A 25,271-nucleotide genomic window follows, 5' to 3' on the forward strand; every position below is an offset into this window, starting at 1 on the left:
CGAGATAAGAATACCTACTCCACAGCATTACCATGAAGAGGTCATGTGTGTAGAGTGCTTAGTACACTGCTGAGCACATGTAATGGTGGGAATAATACACTCGTGACACGTGACACCAGCCAGGTCCTCCTGCTCACATGTTCCTTGAGGTGTCCATCTAATCACTGAAGTACCCAAAGTTCTGCACAGGGCCTGACACACATACCCCTACCGGAACCTTCCACCGCCCACACGCACGTGCCGCCTCTGATTCTTAATGACTGTGGAACTGAACTGAGCTGAACTGAGAGTTCTGGCCTGCGTTTTACAAGCTCAGAGTCAGGTCTTCGGGAGACCCCTTGGCATGAGGCTGTCCACATCTCCCTGAGGCCGGACCAGCCCTGGTGTGGAGGCTTCTGAGCCGGTTCAAGGTCTCCCCGAGCCTTTCAGAACGTGAAAGCAGCCAATAAGAGTCTCAACTAGGAAAACAAGTGCCGCAGCTCTATTGTTATGTTTTATTAGAAATAAAATTGCTAATCTCTTTCTTCCCCGCTTCTCCCTGCAAGAAAACCACAGCTGTCTCAGACTTTGAAGTCCTTTAAGTTGCAGGCCTAGAAGAATGGGAGGGAGAGGGGAGGTCCAGGCCATCCCTTTGGTCGCCATCTTGCCATTCTTGACAAAGAGCCTCAGAATGGCAGCTTGTTTTTTCCTCAGTCAATGGCAGAGCTGGGTAGATTGCATGGAAGGAGATGCTGTTGGCCTCTCCAGGAACACAGCGGCCTCCCCCGCCCTCATCTTTATTGGATTTCAATGAGTCTTTCTGCTCTGGGTCATACATGCAGTGCGACCTCATAAATGGAGCGGTGGAATTTTCACTCCCTTTGTACTGAGGGCCTCGAGCATACTCCATCCCCGTTGTCAACCCGGGATGGGTAAAACGCAGAAAACCGGGCAGAACTGATTTCTCCCAGGCAGCCCTGAGACCTGGAATATGACAGTTCAGTTTCTAGGCACTCGCTAGTCAGAAGGCAGCATAAGGCGGGAAAGCAGAGATGACATTTCCCACCTCGTGCCCCTGAGTCTACTCTGGAAATCCAGATCCTCACACTTTTCTGTGGAATGTATCAGGGCCTTCAAGAGAACAGGCAAGGCCTTGGGTCTCATAGCTCTGCAGTTGTTGCATCAGAGGAAGCCTGTAGCCATGGGAGTTAGAAGGTTCTAGAAAGATTCTGGAGGCCCTCTCAAGCTGAGACGTTTTTAATCAAAAGTTAGTGGATTAAAAGACCATGTGTTATTTAACCAGATGTACCTGGTAGTTGCCAGTTAAGTGCCTGTTTTGTGCCATTCGTCCATCCACATATTTTTGAGGGCCCAAAATGTGCCAGCCATTGTGCTAGGAGCCAGCCGTGCTGGGGAAGCAGTGGGAGTCCCTGATGTGGTGGTGGCGGCTACAGAAGACAGTGCTGGTAATAACAGGAAGAAAGCAGTGCTCCCCACCCCACAAATGAGATGTATACCCAGGGTCAGATCTGTTGATGGCATTATCTCTGCACTTACCAGCTTGGTGGAGAAGGTTCCTGCTTTGCTACATTTTGAAACTGGGAGTTTCCTATGAGATCATCTGTTCTCCTGCTTCTTCCCAAAAGGGGGAACTCAAGGACAGTGGGCATTTGATCTCTGCCTCTTTACTCGGCCTGTAAGTGGCAGAGATGAAGCTTGAATGCAAGCAATCCCGGTCGTCAGTCCAGATCTTGTAATTAGATGAAATGGGTGACGGAAGAATGAGGCTGTTGTACCATGGGATGGCTGTAATTGCCCGTGACATCACCTTGCATCTGACTTCTGCATTGGAGTTTCACATCTCCCACATGGAGGTGGCTGCTGGCTATTACAAATTGCTGCATGCATTTGAAAAGATATAATTAGAGAAGGAGTGTTTCCATTGCAGTCCCACATCAAGGGCTGGGTGTTCACAGTGCAAGTCCTGTAATTCAAGGGGTCAGTGGCAGAGATGGTCCTCTGATGTGAAGAGTTCCTTTGTCCCCCACTATCCCTCCAGACCCCTGTCCTCTCTGTGGTCCGAGACAGGAGTTGTTTTTACAGGCCCTCGGAGGTGTATGGTTCTTCCTCACGGCTGGTTCCTCTGCATCCCCACCACGGGATCATCCATCTTAAATGCCTCTGTTGTCAAGGTGCCCACTACCTCAGTCAGACTCTTTCCCTGGAGAAGAATGTTCCTCTTCATCCTGAGCTCAGAGCTCCCTCCTGATTTCTGTCCCCAGAGGTTGTATGCTCCCCAATCCTCTCTCCCCCCCACCCCCGGACTGAAGGGCAGGTCTCTGGCCCTACATGGTTCACCTCCGTCAGCCGCCACCACACTGGCTCCGCCTGGGAAAATCCTGCCCGCCGATGTGTAAGTGTGTCACTGCCAATAATAGTGCGAAGGCTCCAAATCTGAGGGCCTTTCTAGGATCGTTTCCTGATTAATTAGGTCAGCATCTCCAAAATCAATTTCCAGTGAAGTCGCGCCGCCTGGTAGCGCGGTTCCCTGCCCAGCCAGGCGAGGGAGTTGGCACGGGAGGCAATTCCCTGGCCTCTGGTGCAGTTCAGATCTTGTCTCTACCTCATCTCTTCTGTGATTATCCTGACTTTTGTATTTTATCTGCCCCCCCTCAAATCTTCCATTAAACCCCCGTAGATCCTGCTTCAAACAGGCAATTAGACTAACAACGTAATTATATCCCTCAATGCTAATTGTAACTGGTTTAGGGGAAAAACAAAAAGAAAGAGACTTCAGAATCTCCGGAAACTAAAAGCAGCAGTTATGGTTTCCAGGTATTTTTCATCCCTGTGTATTTCTTTGAGAGTCCTGGTTGCTGGCAAGCTGGCATCTCCATAGCTTGCCTTTGGCTCAGAATGCCATAAGGACCACCTTATCTGTCCCCCTCTTCTGAGCATGTGCTAGTAGACACCCCCACTTCTGTCCTTCTCTGAGCTCCTGGCTCTGCCGGCTGTGTCTCTCATTGTCTCTCTCTGTCTCAACCACTTGCACCCTATTAGATGCAGTCGGGTTGCAGGTGTTAGAAGAAGTAGCATTTCTTCTGACTCTTGCTAGCGCTCCATCATCCCCAGTAACCATGGATTAATGATCCATGTGAGTCTGTCTCCGGGAGATTGGAGGCTGGGCAAGCTGGACCTGGTCTCGGGGTTTGAGCCCAGGGTTGTGTGACAAGGCTGCCATAGGGGGACGTCTTGTGCCACCTGCCTGTACTCAGCATTTTCCGGGTCTGTTTTGGGGGCCAGGCCTGCACTCTGTGAATAAGCCTTGGTCTCTGCATCCAGGCTGCCCTTGGCCTGGGGAAAGAGGCGTTCAAATCATTGAATGGTGGGATCTCTGGGAAGAGTAGACGTCAGAGGGGCTCCAACCCGGCCTTGGGTGGCAGGGTGAGACGGGAAGTGGGGTAGGGCAGGGTGGGGACATTCGAGAGGTTCCCTGGTGGAAGGGATGTCTAGGATGAGACTTCAAAGATGTGGAGGGAGAGCCAGGCAGTGAGTGTGGAAGCAAGTCCAGAAGCCCTGGTGTGGCCGGAGCATCTGCTGTGAGGGTGGCCTTGGTGGGAGCTGATGCTGGAGAAGGGCAGGGACTATGTCTCCGAGGCGGAGGAGGGGGAGGGGAAAAGAGAGGAGGAGGGGGAGGGGGACAGGATCAGACTTGTGTCTTACAAAGACCAAACAGGCTACAAGTGGAAGTTGTTGAATGGGAGGGGGCTTGAATGGAGGCTAGAAGGCCTGTTGGAGGGCTTTTGAAATAACCTAGGTGGTTTTTCATGAGTAACAACTTGCTGTGATGGGACTGGACTAGCTGTGTGGCTTTGGGATGGTCGCTTAACCTCTCTGTGCTTCCGTTTCCTCATCAGATTAAAGGGAGGGTATTTATATGTACCTTGCTGTGTTTTAGGGGACATATCAGAAATAAGCAAAGGTTCTAGTTCAGTGTTTGACATAGAATAGGCATCCAAAAAATATTTGTGAATAGGGAGCTTTTACCAGGATGGCTTGGAGCTCTTTTTCCAAAATATATATACACTCCTCTACCATTAACTCTAGTATTTCCAGAGGATGAGAACTCAGGCAGTTGTATATTGAGGGGCCTCTTGAGTACATAGTGACTTTTCAGTTATCATGACTTTTCCCATCTTGGAGTCTTGTCCCAAACCTTGACCTCATGGCTAAGAACAAGTATGGTTCTGTGCCATTTTCCTTTTCTTAGAAACTAGGTTTCCCAGTTTGATGATTGAATGTGCTGATACCATTTCCCTTTGGGCAGATGGGACTCAAGTTGCCACCGCAAAGCCTAGGGTGGAGACTTGGTCATCATTCAGACATTGATGAGCTTGAAGCGGCGCTTTCTTTCAGTGACTGCCTTGAGGCTTTCGTGGCACTCTGTTTGGGCCATTTGGTGCCAGGTATTCCGGCCCTGGGTTTGCCATCAGTTATGTGGACGGGGCGTTTCATTAAAATTTCCATTAACTGTTATTTCTTTTTTTAAGCCAGTGAGCAATTTATAGATTCATTAACTTTTTACTACACTTGTGAAGCCAGGAAGAGGGGAATAAAGGAAATGAAATATTTGGTCCGCAGCATTTTACTAAAAGATGGTGGCCCTTAAATATGGAGGAGAAAAGCTGGATAATTAAGACTGGTTTGAAGAAGCATTTAGGAAGGGCTGGGATCTTCCAGAAGGATCCAGAATTGGAATATCCTGGCAAGGAATACCACCTTTTACCACCCCTTCCCTGCACACTGAGTAGCTGATCTGTCCTTTTGCTCAAAATGATTGTTTTTTTTTTCCCCACTGGGTGGCTGTCCACCCCCTGATGACAGTCTCTCATGGGGAGCACACCGCCTCAGGACTAACTCTGACTGTGACTCTGAATATATTTCCTTATTTGGGGGTGCAGTCTGACTCCTTGTAATCCTCTAATTGCATTCCCTTTTGGGGGAGTTAGGGATGGCATGATGGTTGAGTGATGGGCCTTGGGGCCAGATAAGCTTGGGTTCAAATCCAGGCCCTGCTGCTAACTAGCTGTGTGATTTTGGATAAGTGTCTCCACCTCTCTGAACCTTGTTTTTTTTTTTTTTTTTTTTGAGACGGAGTCTTGCTGTGTCGCCCAGGCTGGAGTGCGGTGGCGCGATCTCGGCTCACTGCAAGCTCCGCCCTCCGGGTTTCCCCCCTTTCCCCCCCCCCGCCTCCGGGGAGCTGGGACCACCGGCGCCCGCCACCCCGCCCGGCTAGTTTTTTTTTTTTTTTTTTTGTATTTTTAGTAGAGACGGGGTTTCACCATGTTAGCCAGGATGGTCTCGATCTCCTGACCTCGTGATCCACCCGCCTCGGCCTCCCAAAGTGCTGGGATTACAGGCTTGAGCCACCGCGCCCGGCCCCTTGTTTTTTTATTCTATAAAATCATGGTAGTTTTGGGAACTCTGAGAAGTCTGAGGAAAGTGACAATAGTATGTTCTACCACACACTAAGTGGTGAGGACAAAAGGAAATGGTTTACTAAGGATGCCTGACCCACATTCGCATTCCAGACTTGCCATGCGGTTGGACTGCTCACCTACAAACATTCTCAATTGAATTCCATTCCCTAAAACAGCAAGGCATGTCTGAGGACATCAGTTTCCCCTATTGTAAAGTAGATGAATAATCTCTAGTTAATGAGGATGTTGGATGAGATCAGACACATTTAATGAGCCTTTTAGAGTTGCTGGCACATAATAGTGTCTTAATACGTACTAGCAGTCATATATCTATTGTGGTTGCAACTACACACAATATAAAAACTCTGCTCCCGGGGTCTACTGTATTAAAAAGGCAATAGGCTTAAAGATGACTTTCCCCAAGAGTCCCTTAGAAAGAGAAAATCTCAGTACATGAAGGTACTCCGAGGTCATCCTCTTCAGCTCCCAGGTGGAGCTTGGATGTCGTTGAGTGTTGAACTTCCCACTGAAGGGGTGTGTACCCAGGCCTCTCCTCAGGAGAGATGGTAAAGGCAGGTCTTCGTAGAGTCACAGTCTTCTTCCATCAGGAGTAGCATGGAACCCTAGGAAATCACCTCATCCTAATACCTGCCTCTGTAGATGTACAGCATGAGTACTGGAAAGTATAATGAATTCTTCCTCAAAAGTGGTAATAATGGAAAGTGAAGCAGGAAAGAGAAAAGTATCATTCAATTTTGAGCCACCCAGGGCAAGTGCTTTTAGGGATACTGTATATGTGCACGTGGTGTGTGTTTGTATAAACCTTATGTAAAGTTATAGACATGGTTTGATTCTGTTTTTGTCACTTCAGTCAGTTAACCTCTGCTTCTTCCTTTCCGTAACGGAAATCATGACTCCTACCTTGTGAAGAATTAAATGAAGTAATGGACGTAAAAAAATCACTAAACAAATGTATGTGGGGGATTGATAGAATATGTTATTCCTGCCTCACTCCAGACTCAGGCTTCCGGGAACCTGAGTCATCTTCCTCTTTAAGGATGCTATGTAGACACACTCTCTGTGCTGGGCTGTCTGGTGGGCACTGGGGAATCCAGAGGCACAGCCCCTGCCTGGGAAAGATGGATGGTCCAGCTGTGAAGACAGGTCATAAAAAGATGACTGAGTATAGCAGCCAGTTGATCAATATCTTTTGAATGGTCCAGGCAATAAGTGCTTTAAGAAAACAGGGGAGGGAGATCGCCCCTGTGGCCTGGAAGAGGTGGGAATGGAACCCAAAAGGAAGGGGAAGGGCCCTTTCTTTCTTTGCAGAATGTAGTTAAGTCAAGCCTTTAGCAACAGCTAGGACAAAGAGGTTCTGGGGGGTGAGTCTGTGTGGGGCAGGATGCATTTGCCTTTTATGATACTGTTCAGCAAACAGCAAAAAGTCCTGCATGCCTCTGGAGGGTCCTTGAATGTGGAAAGTTCTGGGGCCCTAGGAGTGCGTTTTCCCTAGCCCAGCTGGTGTCATACTTTGGTCCCCAGAGCCTCTGATCATCGTCCCTATAGGGCTGGTCAAGGGATGCTTCTAGAGTGTCCACTGGGTGCTTGGGTCTTCTGGGCAGGGGGTTGAGGACAGCATTACGCTTCCACATGATGAGTTTTCCATAGTTTTCTCAGCAACACTGGAGTTACAATATGCTAGAAGGATACCCAAGCAACCTGCATGTTGGGGAACTGGGCTATGTGGCCAGGCATCTATTTCCCAGACTTTCAGAGTTCTTTAAACTCCAAGCTGTGATTCCACTAGATAGTGCAGAGGGTGGTGCAGTTCAAGACAAGGCAGTTCTTGCTGATGAGGAGGCTGGAGTCCAAATGGGGGAGCTGGACTCAGGTGGACTCTTTGGTTAGCTGTGCAGGGCAGTGTCTTCAAGTGCATCCTGCACTTCTGGAGTTTCCTATCTGAACTGATCTGTTGGTTTGACCTCAGTTCCATCCCTTCCTTTTCCCTGCCATGCTCTGTATTGCAAGGGATTGCATTTGCTAGGTGCCCTTGCTCTCTGGACTTCTAAAGTTTAGCCAGTAGGATGCTTAGCAGGAAGATTGGAATGTGAAAAGGGAGGGAGAAACCTGGGGTACTTCTTCCCACCCATTCTCTGCCTCTGGTGGTGTTTTCTGTTTAGCTCCAGCCCTTCTCTCTATGGTCCACTCCCAGTGGGCAGCCTTGCCATAATTTTACCTCTTGCTGGACAGCCCCAGTTGCTGATAACACCATTTCATCCCTTTTATCTCTCCAGGGCTGTGGGTGGTAGCAGCAGCTCCCTCATAGGCTGGTATCCCTGGTTTTCTCTATGTCTCCTGTTTGCCTTCTCTAGTCACTCATCACCTGTCCTTATATTAAATTACCTCCATTTAAAGGGCCTAGAATGACTTCTGTTTTTGTTTTTTTTTTTTTCCTAGCCTAAACTCTGAAGGATATTCCCAAATCAGACCCCTTAGAGTGTTTGACTGGCTGTTGCCACCCTGCCTCACCCCGTGGAAGTCACTGTAAGCTCATGACTGCCCTAATGAATTCAAGGTACCAGATTTCTCCCCCCCGCCCCCCTCCGTGAAGAAAACAGAATTGTAGAATAATTTCAAAATAGTCTGGTTGCCTAGATTTCTCAGCAGGCACCCATCAGGATGTGTGGAATTACAGTCTTTCACTTCTTCATGGGCCTCTCATTTTGTAGAAATATGAGTGATTCCTTCCTTTCCAACTGTGAGAGGGACTATTTTGTGTCTACTGTTTTGATTTTGAAAAAAAAATCATGCAGTTGTTCTCCCCCTCCCCCTATTTTCCTGGGCTGTTGATCTTGTGATATATTTATAGAGATTGTGGTTGGCTGACCAGGAGTTATTTTGCAATAGGAATTTGTAAGATTTCTACTTTGAGCATGTGTTCCAGACTTTTCTTTCTTTAAAAAAAAAAAAAAAAAAAAGTCTTACTTAGAACATCTACTTTGCCCTTCTGTAATTATTTCTCTTTCACAGCAAAAGTAAGCCCTGCACTTTACACGTATTTTTTTTTCCCATGTATATTTCTTTTGTCTCTGGTCTTCTTTCTTCTTTGGTGTCTCTTTTTACTACACATTTTAAAAGGCCTCAGCTTCTTTCTTCTATGTGGGAATAGGTTTGCAAATGAAAATGTGGTGACCGGAAGAAGGGTGCTTTGGGGGTCAGGAGGCCTCAGTTTCTCTGTCTGTAAAAGAGGAGCTTTTCCCAGCACTTTGGGAGGCCGAGACGGGTGGATCACCTGAGGTCAGTAGTTCAAGACCAACCTGACCATCATGGTGAAACCCTGTCTCTACTAAACACACAAAAAAATAGCTGGGAGTGGTGGCTTATGCCTGTAATCCCAGCTACTCGGGAGGCTGAGGCAGGAGAATCACTTGAACCTGGGAGGCAGAGGTTGCAGTGAGCCAAAATCACGCCACTGCACTCCAGTCTGGGCAACAAGAGTGAAACTCTGTCTCAAAACAAGAAAAAAAAAAAAGAGCATTGGACTAGATTAGAGGGGGCAAGCATGCTTCCATCCCCAACTTTACCATACTCACTGCAGACATCAGTAGTCAATCACAGCACTTTCTAACCGAGCTCTGCTGTGACCTCAGAATCTTTCTCCACACATGGTCCCAGGCAGCCACTACTAAGTGGTTAGAAGAGGCCATTCTTAAAGTAGATGAAATGATTCCTTGGACTCCATTCACCACCCTGGCTCTCTGACTATTGGAACTACAATTCCTTTATGTTTTAAACCAGTTGACTGACTTTTATGAAGCCTCATCTTAACGCAACATGTCCATAGCCCTAGGTACCGTGGAGCCACAGAGAAGCTGAAAACAGCAAGCCACCCTCACACAACCTACAGTTTGGTGGGGAGCACGGCTGCAGAGTGGCGATGTTCTTAGGTGTTCTCAGGCACCTTCTTGGTGCTCATGGTCAGGGAAGGCTCCCTAGATGTGGTTAGAGTAGACTGTTGTCTAGGCAGTGAGACAGTATTAGCAAGTTTCAGAATTACGAGGGTCCTCAAAATTCTCTAGTTTATAGCTAGACAACAGAGGCCCAGAGGAAAAGGGACTTGCCCAAATTTTAATAAGTGGTAATAGTTATAGCTAAAGTTTACTATTAATAAATCATTTTATAAAAAGTAATTATTTATATAGGTAGTACTTATATGCTACTTACTAAGTGCCAGACGCTGTTCTGAGAGCTTTATGTATTTTGAACTGATGGGGTCCTCAGTCACCTTGTGAGGTCAGTACTGTTATTATCTCCATTTGACAGATAAGGAAACTGAGTCACAAAGGTTAAGTGACTTACCCGGTGACACATAGTGTGTAAGTGGTGGAGCCAGGGTTCGAACCCAGCCCATCTGCCTGTAGATTCTATACTGGGAACTACTGTGCCAAATAAATCCTGCCGACTGGAGTGATCAGAATATGTTTGCCTTTTTAAAAAATGTATTAATTTTACTTACCACCATCAATGTAATCTTAATGACATCATCCAGATCTGGGGCTTATGTAGTGTTGTTAGCACTGGCTGAGAATGTTGCAGACTTTCTATCACTTCATCCACCCAATAGCCGTGGGATGGGGGGATTTTTATCTCTGTTTTACATCAGAGGAAACTAAGGCTGAGAGACAGGGTGTGTCCAGCTACTAAGTGGCCCAGGCAGAATTTGAACTCAGGCCTGACTGACTCCAGATGTCAGAGTTGGAATGTTTCTGAGAGGCCATGGGTCCAGCAACCTCACTGAACAGATGGGCAGTCTGAGGGCCAGAGACTGCCTCTCGAACAAGTCAGAGGAGGGCCTGGTGCTAACAGGGGTCTGCTAGAGTGTGAAATTCTTCCTCTTCCCTGGTGAGGCTGTCCAGACATGCCAGCATTACCCTGGCCATATCAAAGGAGGCTGAAGCCTTCAGTTCACCAGAAGAGATTTGAGGACAGCCTCTTCCCCTACTGCCATACATAGAAATACCTAAGGGGGTGACTTAAAACCTTGTCCCTGAATTCTAGGTTCACCTACTTTGGAGTTTGCAACCCTTTGTATTTATAATAGGTTTTTCTCTCCATGAAGCAAAAAAAGTTTCCTTTTTTTTTTTTAATCCCCAACCCCCACTTCCTGCTGATCTGAAGTGAATATTTATCACATCTTTAATGAGTAATCTGAGTCTCAGCTTGGTGAGGCTGTACCAGGACATGGTTTATGGCTGATCTGGTTTTAACTCGCTCCAGGCGGTTTTCCCTAGAGTTTTCTGTAAAATCATAAACCTGGAGAGAGAATTTTTGTGGAATTCAGTCACATGACTCACTCTTTTGTAAATTGAGAGATTAACTGTGACTGGAAAGAACTGAGATGCATTTCTTTTTTAAAAAAGAAAACAAGCAGAGCAGCATTTATGCACCCAGAGGAACGTGTCCACGCTGAAAGATGACGGGGCAAGTCACTTTCTCCAAGGTCACCCCACCAGCCTTGGAGGCAGGATGGTGTAGGGTTTGAAAATGTGGATTTGGACTTGGAGTATCTGGATTGGAGTCCTGGCTGAGTCTTTCCCAGCCGGTCCCTGGACCCAGCATGCCTCTAAGGCCTCCCCTGCATATGGGGACTGGTGACATCCCCACCTCTTATGGTAGTTGAGAACATTGAATGAGATGATGCATGCTGTACCCTGAGCCAGAGCAGGCACATGGGAGGTGCCCAGTGGATGCTGGCCGCTTCTAGATCACTAGGATTATCTTCATTTGAAGCCCTTTATGCTGAATTGATGATATTAGCTGGCACTACATAGATGGAAAGACCCTGTTCCAAGCACAACTAGCTCATTTAATCTTCACAGTGGCTCTATGAGGTAGGCAGTGGGATCTCCCCATTTTACAGATAAAGGAACAGAGGCACTGAGAGATCATGATGCATCCAGTGTCCTACTCGCACATGGGGGCGCTTGTGCCCAGGCTGACTCCCAGTAACCATTACCCTGTTGCTGCTGCTGGCTTCTTTCTTCCTGGTGACTGCTGGAGCCTGTGGGCATTTTGATTGCTGGTCCCTGGGAGGGAGACCAGGCTTCACCTTGCCTTAGCTCAGACCTCAGCCAACCCGCCCTGGACTTTGACATCTACCCCCTAACTGGTCTTGGTGTCTGTCATAGCCCTAGCCAGCAGGCCGTTGGAGGACAGAATTCTGACCATGTTACTGCCCTGCCGGGAGCCCCTGATGGCAGGTGGAAGGATATATGGGAGCTCCCTGCTATCCCTGAGAAACTTGTAAATGTGAAATTTCTTCAATATAAACAGTGTTTTAGGCCGGGCACGGTGGCTCATGCCTGTAAATCCCAGCACTTTGGGAGGCCGAGGCAGGCGGATCACCTGAGGTCGGGCGTTCGAGACCAGCCTGACAGACATGGTGAAACCTCATCTCTACTAAAAATACAAAATCAGCCGGGCGTCGTGGCACATGCCTGTAATCCCAGCTACTCAGGAGGCTGAGGGAGGAATTGCTTGAACCTGGGAGGTGGAGGTTGTGGTGGTGAACCGAGATTGCGCCATTGCACTCCAGCCTGGGCAACAAGAGTGAAACTCTGTCTCAAAACAAAAGAGTTTTAAAAAATAAAAACACCTCACTGGGCCTGATCTAGGAAAAACCTCACTTTTTTTGAAACAACATTTAGAACACTTTCTGATCCTGCCCAGCTCGGGGACTAGAACACACATTAATCAACCAGAAACTGTCATAGTACCTGTTGGATTCATGTGCAGACTGAGGGCTCCAGCCATGGTGGCACCTGGTGCCCTGGGATGGGAACCAGACTGTGCCTTGGGTGGTGAGTCCCACATAGCCCTGCAGGGGAGGCTGCTGCCTCCACCTCTCTGCAGATTTCCACCTTTTCCATATTTTTATTTTTTATTTTTATTTATTTTTTTTTGAGATGAAGTTTTGCTCTTGCTGCCCAGGCTGGAGTACAATGGTGCAATCTCGGCTCACTGCAACCTCTGCCTCCTGGGTTCAAGTGATTCTCCTGCCTCAGCCTCCTGAGTAGCTGGGATTACAGGAGTCCAGCTGGCTAATTTTTTGTATTTTTAGGCGAGATAGGGTTTTGCCATGTTGGCCAAGCTGGTCTTGAACTCCTGACCTCAGGTGATCCAGCCACCTCGGCCTCCCAAAGTGTTGGGATTACAGGCGTGAGCCACCGCGCCTGGCCCCCTTCTCCTTGAAACTTCGTGACTCAGGCCTCAGGTTTGGAGGTGAATTATTCTATTCCTCCATCCCTCCCAGGGGCCCAGGTCTGTGCATGAAGGAAACCAGGCCCTCTGCACATAGTCTAAGACTGGCAGGGGTTTCTCAATAGCTGCTGCAGTTTATTTAAACAACAACAGCAACAAAAACCTGTGTTCAAAGAGCAACTAATATGTGCTGGTGTCTTGCTGGGTGTTTTCCTCATATTATCTCAGTTGATCCCTGCTGCTCCCAGTAGCTCTCAGTCCTGCAGCTTTCTCTCCTCCACCACCTTCCCCAAACCACCATCATCTCTTCCCTGGAAGGGGACACTGGACTCTGTGCTGGCTATTGCCCCCGGTCTGCATACTGCAGCTCGCAGTTGCTTTTGGGGTGCACATGCCTTCCAAGTCTGTCCATAAGCTTCCAGCTCCCTTAGCCTGACTTACAGGACTTACTGATTCCTGACTGTTGACAGTGATGTCAAAGACAATGATGATGATGATGAAGACTGTATTAGGGTCTGGATCCAATCTGCATGGCTGCCTATCAGAGACAGGAGAAGAATCCACCTGTACCTGGAAACTCACAGGAAGCAGACAAGACCCACACTGGTTCCATTCCAGGGACGCATGATTTAGTTTTAACTCTGGACCTCAGAGAGCCAGGGCTTGGGAAAGAAAGAAAGGCATCAGAACCGAGAGGCATAAAGAAAGTGGTAATTTTCCCTGGCTTTCCCTCGTAGTTGGAAACTTGGCCAGTCAATCGCGATGTCTCTGGGGCCTCCTGCGGAGAAGATGCTTAGACCTGGTTTGGGGATGGTCTTCACATTTCTGTTCCATGGAACATTGTGGCCACTCCGCAGCAAATAAAAAGGGGAAAGATCAAACCATTGTTCCTTCCCCTTCAGAGCTGGAAGCTACCAAGTCCAGAGGGAGGTGTGGGCTCCGGCCTGGGGGTCTAGTCAGGAAGTCCTTGTATGAGCCTGTGCATGTTGGGTGGGTTGGGCGCTTCCTTCATTGGTGAAACCTTCAGAGAAGGCTGCAGTCCAGCGAGGCTCAGGGACCTGGGCTTCCCAGCTGAGCAAGGTGGTGCCCTTTTCCTCACTGCCTTGCATGAGGTGCGTGTTGCTCCCTGTCATCCAGCCTGCGTTAGCTTCACCTGCATCTAGAGTTTCTATTGCCCCTGTTGAGTGTGAGCTCTGTGCTCACTATTCCAGCATCCCTCCTCAGAGAAGCTCTTCCTGACCCTGAAGTCTGTTGGATCCTCTTGTCAAAGATGCTGATGGAACCCAGACCTTTTCCTTCAGAGCACGCATCTCACGTGGTAATTATAAACTGATAGATTGAAGCCACTAAGTCGTCAATGCCTGTCCCCTTCACTGTTCTTGTTGCTGTTGTGTCCCCAGTAACTATTTTAGTTCCCAGCCCATAGTAGGCACTTACATCGTAATACATAGTGGTATTTGGGTGAATGAATAAGGAACCAGGTCTGATTCATCTTAGCATCCTCCACCAGCCAAGGCCTTGCCCAGAATCACACATCTAATAGGAACTTCATAAATATTTATGGAAAAATGGCACAAACCCATGTGAGTTCCAGTTCTTTCAGGCCAGGGTCTTCTCTGGCAGCCTCTAGCCACTCCTCAAGCTTGGAACCTGGGGTAGTCAGTGGCTTTGAGTTACCATGTTCAGTTGGGAAAGATAACACAAAATTAAAAGCCAAGTACAATGTGTTAGACACATACCACTGAGTATGATCTAAGAGGCAAGGTCTAATTAGAGAATTTATCATATATTTGGTTTCCCGGGAACAGAATCCTCTTTGTAACTTGCAAAGCTCTTTATAACTTTTTCAGCATTGGCCCTGGCACTCTTAAATGGCGTTTTTTAGGGACACCTGGTGAAGAGATGCTGGGGCTGCCTGTGCCTGAGTTGGAGCTCTGTGGCTAGACAGAAAAACAGTTCATCCATAAGGTTTGGGGCTAATTTTATCCATTGGTTCCATAGAGGAAGGGCCAAGGATATAGAGGAAATAGCTGTGGACTTGGGGTGAGAAGATGTGTGAACCTTGGCCAAGCCATTGGCAGTGGTTTGGCCATGGATAAGTCACTTAGCCCCTCCAGGTGCTTGGTTAATTCTTGGTCAAAGGGGCATAGTTAAACCGCAGTGTTTTCCCCGCAGGGTTACTGGGAAGATCTCATTCAGCATAACTATCTGTAAAGTACTGTGCTGATGGTTAGTGTTCTCGTGTGTGGGAGAGATGCAATTCCATTTTCCTTGGTGCTAAGGCCCATGATTTTTGGAATCTTCCTTGACTCTTTATCTCATACCCCACATCTTATGTACCAGCACCTACCAGTATATTCAGAACTCAACCTTTCCTCACCCTCTTCAGTCCCTGCCACCATCATCTTTTCCATGGACCGCTCTGTAGCCCCGCCAGCCTCCTGTTTCCCCCCTGGCCTCATGGTCTCCTTTCAACACAGCAGCCAGAGTGATCTTTCTAAAATGGAAGTCAAATTATGTCACTTTGCCAAAAACCTTCTAGTGGCTTTCCAGAGTAGAAGCCAAGGCTCTTCGGTGGCCTGCAAGGCTCTGCATGAGCTGACCTCCATGATCTCGCCTCCTCTCGTCCTCACGTATTCTGCCCCAGGTACCCTGGCATTCTTGCTGTTTGCCAAGCACACCAGGTGTGCTCCTGTCCTGGGGTCATTTGCACTGGCATCCACTTTGCCCCAGACACCACATGGCCAACTCTCTCACCCTCTTACAGTGTTCACCCAATGATGCCAACCTGACCACCCTACTTAAAATTGCAGCCTGTGGCTCCTCCCTTCTCCCCAGCATTCCTGACCACCCTATGCTTCCCTGTTCACGACCCCCCCCCCGCCTCCCCCACACACCATAGAACTGATTACTTTCAAGCCTGCTATATGTTTTACTTATTTATTACACCTTATGTTAGTGTCTCCCCCCACTTGAATGTAATTGCCATGAGGTTATGGATATATCCCAGCTGCCTACAATGATGTCTGGCATGTAGAAGGAGCTTAATAAATGTTTGTTGGATGAATGAGTGACTTCTCCTTGAGTCTTGTGCCTCAGTGGGAGAGACAGAAAGTTATACTTTAAGGTTTGGGGATTCGCTGGCTTTTGGAAAGGAAAGAGATATATAAATAAGGCTTGAGTTGTTTCAGACCAACTGTCCTTTAAATATTAGGGGACACAGGGTAGAATCATCATCTGGGCAGGTCCTGGGTTGGTGAATGCTTCTTGCACGTGCAGTGCCCCCTGCAGGCCTCCAGGTTAAATGCAGTTGGTTGCACCCACTACTGAGGCCACATATCTTCCTGCAGGGTTAACTGTACCAGCTGGTTATTTAAAACAATGTTGATGTTTGTACTAACATATAAAAATATATTAAATATGTATTATGGTGTCATATGTATTTGGTGGTTGTGAATGTAACATTCAAATGAATTCGTAAGCTACAAGACTTCAGAGGGCATTTGAGCATGCAGAGAAACTCCCATTTCTTTCTGGGTTCACGTTCATGCTTCCCTTCCATAAGGGTGCAGAGAAGCCTGAAAAATACCACTGGGCATTCAGAATTGTCGCCTAGTGGATTTGAGGTCATCCATCCAGAGCCCAGCAGAGTACTTGCCACATAGTAGGTTTTCAAGAACTATCTGCTGAGTGAATAAAGGAATGATTATTTGCAGTCAATTGATATATTTCATTCAAGCATGACTGCCAATGCACCATTCATCTAAGCAACCTCATTATCAGTATTTTTTGAGAAACAGTCATAATTAGCAGATTCAACTATATTTGCTGAGTATTTGCCCTGTGCCAGGCCCTGAGCTGGGTGCTGCTGACATGGTCATGTGTGGGATGTGGCCTTTGGAGGAGGGACAACACGCACCCCGGAGGGGTGACAGACGCTTCAAGAACTGCAGCCGCAGTCCCAGTCCCATAAAGTTGGTTGATGTCTGCGTGTCAGCAGGGTTGGGAAAACAATGAACAGGGACAAATTAAATCTAGCTGGGGGAGGAGGGAGCCATTCAATTCTCTAGAGACCAAGTAATTTTTGAGTTGCGGTGGGGGAGGAAAAGGCAAAATCCTAATTATAGCACTGTGAAAATATGCTGCGCCAGGTCCATCCTGAGCTTGGCTAGCTGAGGCGCCATCTTGGAAATGCCCCCTCCAAGATGGCGGCCCCCCTCTGCCCTCACAGAGCTAGGAGGACTGGGAGGCCCCCACATTTGTGGCACCTCAGCCTCCCCGAGCCTCAGGCTCGGCTCTCTTATCGAAGAAAGGCATTTCATTCTTCGAGATCAGGCAGCCAGGACCTAAGGAGCTGTTTTTCCTCCATTGTGCAAGCATGACAAATCATTAATTTTTGATTGATTTGCTTAGAATTATGGGCGCCCCAGCATTCTTTCCGCCGCTGAACAGCTGTATAACAAATGAATATATCAGTGTGCACAAAAGATTGGAGATCTAAGAGAAGCAATTACATTGGCCACCCTCCCCCACCCTCACCCCTTCCCGGGCAATGAAGGGAGGAAATTTTTACCAGAAATTCCTCAAGTGGCTTACAAAAAAAAAAAAATGCCATTTTATAATTGAATTAAATCTTTATCTCTTCATCTTTTGCAGCAGGTTTTTCCAAACACACACTGGTTCCCCACGTGCTTGGGTTCTATCCATCCAGGAGGAATCTTTAATAATGAAATTTCAACTTGTGTGAATTAAAACCAAAATGAAAAAAAGGGAAAAAAGAAAAGAGTAAATTCTACCCCTCCTTTTTACCTTTTTTTTTTTTTTTTTTGGTTGCTGCTATTCCTTTAAGATTTTGGAACCGTACCAGTGCACTAAATGTGACCTCCATAACTTTTAAATTAAGAATTTATGCTGGCTTGAAATTTATGAAATATTTCAGCATGAAAGAAAGCCTTTTTCCCTCAGGAAAATTGAGCAATAAATCACAGCACTGTGGATTTACTGCCCTAGAGCCAGCGAGAGATAGGATTTTTTTTTTTTTTTTTTGCTTCATTCTGAAAAAAAAAAATGTAATCATATAAGACAGCTTAGCTGCTATCCTCCCACTCTCTAGAATTTTTAATTTCAGCTGTTTCTGCTTGGATTTATTTCCAATATTCCTGCTCGGCTTTTCAATTTCCTCAGTTATTAAATTTTAATTCAGTGCATTAGCATTTAAATTAAAAAAGGGTTTATTTTATCGAAATCGTTGGCCAGCCCCCATCCCGGAGCACACGAATTGCCTGTTTCTGCCATTTGCACAAAATGTGAAATGCAGCTAATGTCTTACAACTTACATTTGCACAAATTTAGAAATAAAATTTCTGGGTTTGGAATAATATTTTCTTTCCAAGAAAACCCTTAATAAGAGAATGGAAAAGAACAACTTCACATTCATTTGGGAGGGAAGAGGAGGGTCGAATGAAACCAAAAATAGCCTTGCCCAGGTCCTGAGGGGAAACTGGTGAATAAGAATGGGTGGGACTGGGAAGCGGGGACAGGCACCCTTATGCGGGACTGGAGGGCTTGGATACACCTTCACCCCAGCTTCACGAGAGTGAGAAGGAGGATCTCCCTGGGGTCCTGCTTATTTTATTTGCCATAGAGTGGTCTGATTAAGGTTGGGTCAGTTCAACATGGAGTGGGGGAGATGATCTGTTTTAATCTCCTTTCCCTGCCCCCATTTTTTAACCTATGGAGAATCTGAGGTCCAGAGAAAGGAAAGAGCTTGTCTAAGGTTCAAAATGAGACTCAGAGCCAGGGCAACAAGCTACATCCTTAAGAAGCACCCAGTCCAGTGGCAGAAGATGGTGAAACAACAGCAGCTGCAGTGGGGGTTTCCATTACCTGAGTAATGACTACGTATACCAGGGCTGCACTTAGTACTTTAGTGACATTACTGTCATTCTGACTGCACCATTGGAGAAGGCCTTCGGGCTGTGGTGGTCTGGTGGCCAGTCATGAGATGCTGACTTGCAGCTTGGGATTTGGGGAAGACCTTGAGGCAGAAGACCTATGGTCCAGCCCAGGCTGGCTCTGCGACTCGTTCGTCTTATACATATCATTCTGTTTTTCTGTGCCTCAGTTTCCTAGACCCAATAAATAGTGGCGTCTATAACTATAGGGTTGTCAGTGATTATTTTCATTATTATAGCCAAGCACTCACTAAGTACTTTTACATGCTATTACATGTTTTACCTTATTTAAGTTATCTCGCCTCTCAAGTCAGTCCCGTGAGGTAGGGCCTGTGATTAGCATCTTGCCATTTTGCAGATGAAGAAATCGAGGTCTTGGGAGTACATGTGACTTGCTGAAGATCACAGTGCTGGAAAACTGCAAAACCAGGACTTGAACTCAGTCTAACTCTAAACTCTGTTCTCTTCAGCTTCAGTTCAAATTGAGACTCAGGTCAGATTACACAGGGTACAGATGAGTTTATTGTTTAGGTTGAATCATATGAAATTGCTGATGTTAGAACATTTTGGCCTCGGCACATGGAAGCGTCAGAAGTTCAGCTTAATCCACTTGGAAGGAATGGCAGTGATGTATTTGTAAGGACAGACCACACCGGCCTGGCGTGTATGGAACTCCACCCTGGGAGCTGATGCTCCCAATACAGTGGGCTTTGGCTCTCTCTTCATGGTGTAGCTGGACTTGGCCAGGTGCACATGCTGTGATTGCCATGTGCTGTGATACTGAGACATGTATCTTGGACATCTCCCACTGAATCCATTGTCCATCCATATCCCAATGAAGCAACTCTCATCCGCCACCATCTGAACATCCCACACCCTGACCAGGTAGAACTCTTTCCTCTAGTTGCCCCAGTTTCCCAGCAGTACCACCTGAGTCTCTGCAAAAGTATTCGACAACTCTTTGAATATTTTTAACACTTTCTCTTTGTTTTATAAAAATGAGTGGAAAACAGAAACACGTGCAGCTACCAGTAACACAAAAGCCGAAGTATTCACTCAGTAAAAGAGAAACAAAGGTGGAGATTATTAGGCATGCTGAAAACAGAGACTCTTATCCCACACTCTGTCACATGTTTGCTGCACTTGAGCTGGTCAACTCTGTGTGAAATTGTGAAGGAAAAGGACAAAAATGACAACTTTAAAAGTGTGTGTGACATGCTAAAAATACACGCACAGAATTAAGTCTGAAAGGCAAGAGATCCATTTGGGAGTTGACCATTTTTTTAAGCTCTCTGGGGCAGAATTTCCACCCATACCACTTCTGCTGCTTATGATGCAAACATTCAAACAACTTCAGCCTGTTCACTTCACATACAAGTTTTGAGGAATGCAAGATGTCGGAAAGAGGCCGTAATTGATCTGTTATTTTGCTTCCATTGAAATGATATGCAAACCGTTTTCTGCTTTCTTGTTTCTTCTGTTGAAATAATACATGAACAGCTCATTAATTTCTTCCTTCCCGACCTCACATTTCTCCCTCCCTATTCAGCCTTAACCTTTCCCTTTCCCTTGTGTGGGAAATAGGAGCTGTTTGATGTCACCCCATTTCCCAGTTGGCTCTCCTGAATATCGGTGGGAAGTAAAATGCTCCATAACTGAGGAGGTTGGACTTTGGGGTGACCCAGTCCTGAGCTTATAGCTGTGGGACTTTCAATAAATAAATTATTTGACCTTCTGTGCCCTTGCTGTAAAATGGGGATATTATGGGGTGGAGTGGGGGAGGACCTATGGTGAGGATTAAATGAGAGAAGGCGTTAATGTCCATATCCTAGCGCCTAATGGGAAGTTCTCCATGGGGAGCAAGTGTGGATACCTGCTGGGACCAGACAAGGGCTGGGTGATTATAAGGCAGGAGGAGGGGATGGAGACTGTGGAGAACCAAGTATGTCAGCTCTAGCTGCCCGTCACCATGTAGGACTGGGTATCACAGAGTTATCCAGTTTAATAAGAGAAGGTGGAGATCTGGCCTTTTTTCAGTGCAATTCTTTTATTTTTATATATTGCCAATTTGTTTGAATCGAAGTCCGCCATCTGATTTTGCCAGTTTGCAACTTCTCATAAACACTCATCAAAAGGTAGCTGCTGGTGTTTTATTTCAGATCCTCAGTCCATCCTCAGTCCTGAAATTCAAAGAAACTTGAAAAAGTTTTTATAACTGATGAGGCAGCAGAACTTGACCTGAAGGGAGAAAAGGCTAGTTACGGTCCTGATGGTTGTCTTGTTGGCATTTATCCTACGTAGGGTTACCTATGCATATGTTTTACGATAGAAATAACAACGTGCTTGATTAGCAGGGGCTCTGCCAGGGTTGTTTCAAAATATAAGACATAGGGCCGTACATTACCTTTGTAAAGTTGGAAAAATTCTGAATTTGGAAACAGATATGCACCTGAATTTCAGACCTGTATTATCCTATGATTCTTATTAGAAGTGTTTTGACAAAGCCCAGGAATGCATCTTCAGCTGGCGGTGATGGAGGATCTAGACATTGTTCCCAGGTCTGCAACCTCTCTGTCAGCCTCTGCATTGAGGTCCCCCTGAGCACTGGTCCAGGAGTCAGGACCCCTGGAGTTTGTTTTCATGAGACTTCAGGCAGCTCCCTCTGTGCCCAGGTCCCCAGTCTCTGCATCTGAACCAGAATTTTATGATTTCTGAAAATTTCATTTGGTTAGCTTTATCTCCCCCTCCCCCCGACACCCAAATAAAAGAGATTAAGAACTGGCACTCTCTTGCCTTCTGCTCATAGGGTTGGGGGAAAGAATATTTTAATGTAATAGGATTTTTTCCCTCTGGTTGGTAGGAATAAATCTACAGCTACTGTTTTATTGGAAATCCCAGCTGAAAATAAAAATGGTGCAATTCAATCTCAGATTTAGCTGGTTACTTACTTTTCACTGAGTCCCCAGGGCAGTGCAGTTGCTGAGTTTGTGTTGGCAGTGGGTGCTCAGTGGGATTTAAAGGGCCAAGCAAGTGGGATTGCGGGGAGGTGTCCTGACTCCCTCTTACCACTGGGTGCAAGTTTGTCCAGCCTGGAGGAGCGGGACAGGGGCTTGTGGCCAGCTCACTCCACAGTCTGAAGGCTGGTATTCAGTGGGAGCTTGGCGGGGTGGCAGCAGGTCGAGTCTACATCTTCTGCCTTGGCTGATGTAGGTGTTTTGGGTTTCTTTTGCAGGCTGACGGAGCCAGTGCAGCCGGAAGGAAAAGCACTGCGAGCAGGTACACTCCCTCTCCTGCCCCCAGCTTGTCCACCCACTGACTCAGGTCTTCATGACTAACAGTTACCACTCTGTGGTCCTCACCTTCCCCTTGAAAGGATGGATGGTCCAGGCCAGCCCTCCTTGGCAAGAAGTATCCAGACTTCCCCAGACAGTGTGAGGTCATGGAAAGCATTTTCCATGTGGGTACCTGTGACCAGAATCCAAGGATGGTTCATTCCTGAACCGGCCATTGGCCGCTCAAGTTGAGAACTTAGGAGTGAAGTGTAAGACTAGGCAGAAAGACCTGGGCTGGAATTCCATCTGGCCTGCTGCATGGCGAACTCCTGGGGCAGCTAGTCCCATCCTTGTCCAGAATCCATTGGCCTACCTGCTAGTGTCATGTGCTCCTCTCTCTGAACCAGTCATGCCAAAGCAGGGGATGGGATACTCTCTGATTAGCCAGGGTGGAGAGGGGGTGGCCTGTCTCACCCTCAAGGATGGTAGGAGAAGGGAGGGGGGTTGTCCCCAATGGAGAACTGGACTGTTTTTACCAAAGAAGAGAGAAAGAGATATCAGACAGTCCCAAGCTATGGACATCATGACAGGTGTCACAGGTAGGTACTAGGTAATGTTAGCACCCATGCTGCTGCTGCTGTTGCTGCTGTTCTGTTGGGTAGAGCAAGGCTACCATGGCCATGTGACCTTTATTTGGGGCTTTGGAGGCAGAAAGAAGGTAAGGGACAGACAAGAGAGACGGCTCCCCAGAACACATACATAAAATCTAGAATCGATCCTAGGGTTACCTGTTAGAGCTGAGGGTCAGATTATGAATGCCAAGCAGAATAATTTGCCCGTTGGCCTATGGAACACTAGTTCTTTAAAATGTTAATGGATTTTTTTGTGTGGGGAAAAAAAGGGTTCTTTCTGTGGCCCAATAAGTTCAGAGGACAGCGGGTTAAACGAAATTAAAAAGGTTTATTTGCTGTGGGACTTTCCAGATCTTTTAATATGCTAATGTGTGTGCTTGAGAAGAGATAGGCAGAGAGAGAGAGAGAGAGAGAGAATCATGTTTAGAGAGTGAGAGAATCATATTTCTCAAACTTCTTAACCATGGGACCCCCTTATTGAAGTTCATTGCATTGAGCAAATGTTCTTTGGAATGTACTTTGAGAAACCGTGGAAAGATACTGACATTCTCTGAGCAGGAGAGTAATGTGTTCAGCTTGGTGTTTCAGGAATACCACCCTGGCAGCCGTTTGTTGGGTGGATTGGAGGCTGGTAGAATAGAGGCCATGGTACCAGGCTGGAGGTCTCTGCAACCCAGAGACCTGTGTTGCGTGGCAAATATTTTATGCTTTGCAGACTGTATGATCTTTGTGGCAGTTCTCAACTCTGCCATTATAATGCTGAAGCAGCCATGGCGATACATAAATATACCCATAAACGGCCATAGTTTGTCAGCCCCTAGTCTAAACTGACTCCTACCTGAGAGCCTCTGCAACTGCTGTTCCCTGTGCCTGGAATGTTCTTTCTCTGATCTTCCCATGATGAATGTCCTTTCATCTTTCAGATCTGGAATCTCTTCTACCCTCAGGGAAGCTTTCCCTGACCCCCCGTATCAAGTATCAAGTTACCTCCAGTCTGTGGTGTGTGGCCTTCATAACCTGTTTATGCTGTTTAATTATTTCATTTTCATTATTCGTTATTCCCTTCCCTGTGTTCCTTTTTTTCTGTCTCTCTGAGAGTGCCAGCTCCGTAGGCAGAGAACATGTCCGTCTTGTTCACTGCCGTGGGCCTGGCCCCTAGCAGGTTGTCAGCACGTGTTTATGGGATGGGCACACTAGATGAGATGGAAGAAGATATGCGAGTGACGTAGAGACAGGGAGTGTGGAGAGGAGCAGGTAGAATTCAGAGATGGTGCACTTGGGCCTGTGGTCAGTGGGGGTGACCCATATAGCCAGCAGCTGCCCAGCATTTTGTGTTTCTCTCCTGAGTCCCTAGGAGTGGAATTTGTGTAAGAACAATGTGTGAGGCTGTGGCCTGCGGGGCAGTAGCAGTTGTCATACCAGTGCCTGTGAGTATTTCTTGGATCAGGAAATCAAGACTGGAAGGGGCGTTGAGTTTGTCTAGACCACCCTGTCATTGTGCAATGGGGAGATCGAGGCCTTTGGGAGGAAGGGCCCTGCTTGGGGGCATATAATGAGTCAGTGGCTGTGTTGGGCCTTGAACCTGCCAAAGCTGGTGCTTTCTCCACTCCTCAGTGCCGTGCCCAAGTGAGGGTCTAGACAGCCTCTCCCACTTTCCTCCCACTTTCACTAAGCACCTGCTCTGGTAGGCCCAGTGCTGTATGCTGTGAACTCAGATGGGTTAGATGCTAATTTATTCACCTAGTCAGACATTGAGTGTCTCCTGCATGACAGGCACTGTTCGAAGTACTGCACTGAGTGAATGAAGAGACAAAGCACCACCCACCCGTCATCAGTCCTGTGGGAATGTGGTCTGCCCTCACTCTCTGATGCGTGAATCTCTCCTACACGAACATCTCTGCCTGGTAATTGTAGCCAGAGAAGAACAGGCAGGTTTTCCCACAGTGGCTGCCTGAAGCTCTGATTTGAGTATTATCCCCCTAAGGCTGTAGTTGGTGGAAGAATGCTGAGATTGATTAGAGATGCCTGCCCAGTCACAGGAGGGGTAGGGTGGCATGTGAGACATTGATTTGTTCTCCCTGCTAGCCTAGCCTCTCTATCACACATACTCAGTGACTGAGCCCCTGTGTTACTACCATGGTGCTAGAATATGCATTAGGAAGAGCCACCCAAACCTGGGGTTGTGTATGGCTTAAGGTGTAAAAACAGACTTTTTAATAGTAATGACTACCATTTGGTCAACATTTCTTTGTTAGGCTCTGAGCTAAGTGATTTATGTGTATTAATTTATTAATTTTTCTTTTCTTGGAGACAGGATCTCATTCTGTTGCTCAGGCTGGAGTGCAGTGGTGCAGTCTCTGCTCACTGCATCCTCTACCTCTCGGACTCAAGCAATCCTTCCGTCTCAGCCTTCCAACTAGTTGGGACTACAGGCATGCAGCACTACCTCTGGCTAATTTTGCATTTTTTTGTAGAGCTGGGGTTTCACTGTGTTGCCCAGGCTGGTCTCAAACTCCTGAGCTCTAGCGATGCACCCATCTTGGCCTCCCAAAGTGCTGGAATTACAGATACGAGCCACCGTGCCCAGCCTCATTTTTTAATTTAATGTAATCTTTATAACAACCTCATGAGAGAGATACTCTTATTATTCCCACTTTATAGATGAGGAAGCTGAGGCACAGAGAGGTTTACCGG

The 25,271-nt window shown here is 47.0% G+C and overlaps 1 protein-coding gene across 7 annotated transcripts in view; it reads left to right on the top strand.

The window, feature by feature from the left end:
* The window catches only part of ZNF618 (zinc finger protein 618), a 176,757-nt gene that overhangs the window by 71,501 nt on the left and 79,985 nt on the right, over window positions 1-25,271 (top strand). For all 7 annotated transcript variants that reach the window (XM_031654442.1, XM_031654432.1, XM_031654427.1 and 4 more), the window contains exon 2: window positions 21,906-21,949. In XM_031654442.1, the coding sequence (XP_031510302.1) occupies window positions 21,906-21,949 (44 nt within the window). The remainder of the gene's footprint in view (window positions 1-21,905; window positions 21,950-25,271) is intronic.

Source organism: Papio anubis, chromosome 13, assembly GCF_008728515.1.
Source record: "Papio anubis isolate 15944 chromosome 13, Panubis1.0, whole genome shotgun sequence".
In the NCBI taxonomy this organism is placed as follows: domain Eukaryota; kingdom Metazoa; phylum Chordata; class Mammalia; order Primates; family Cercopithecidae; genus Papio; species Papio anubis.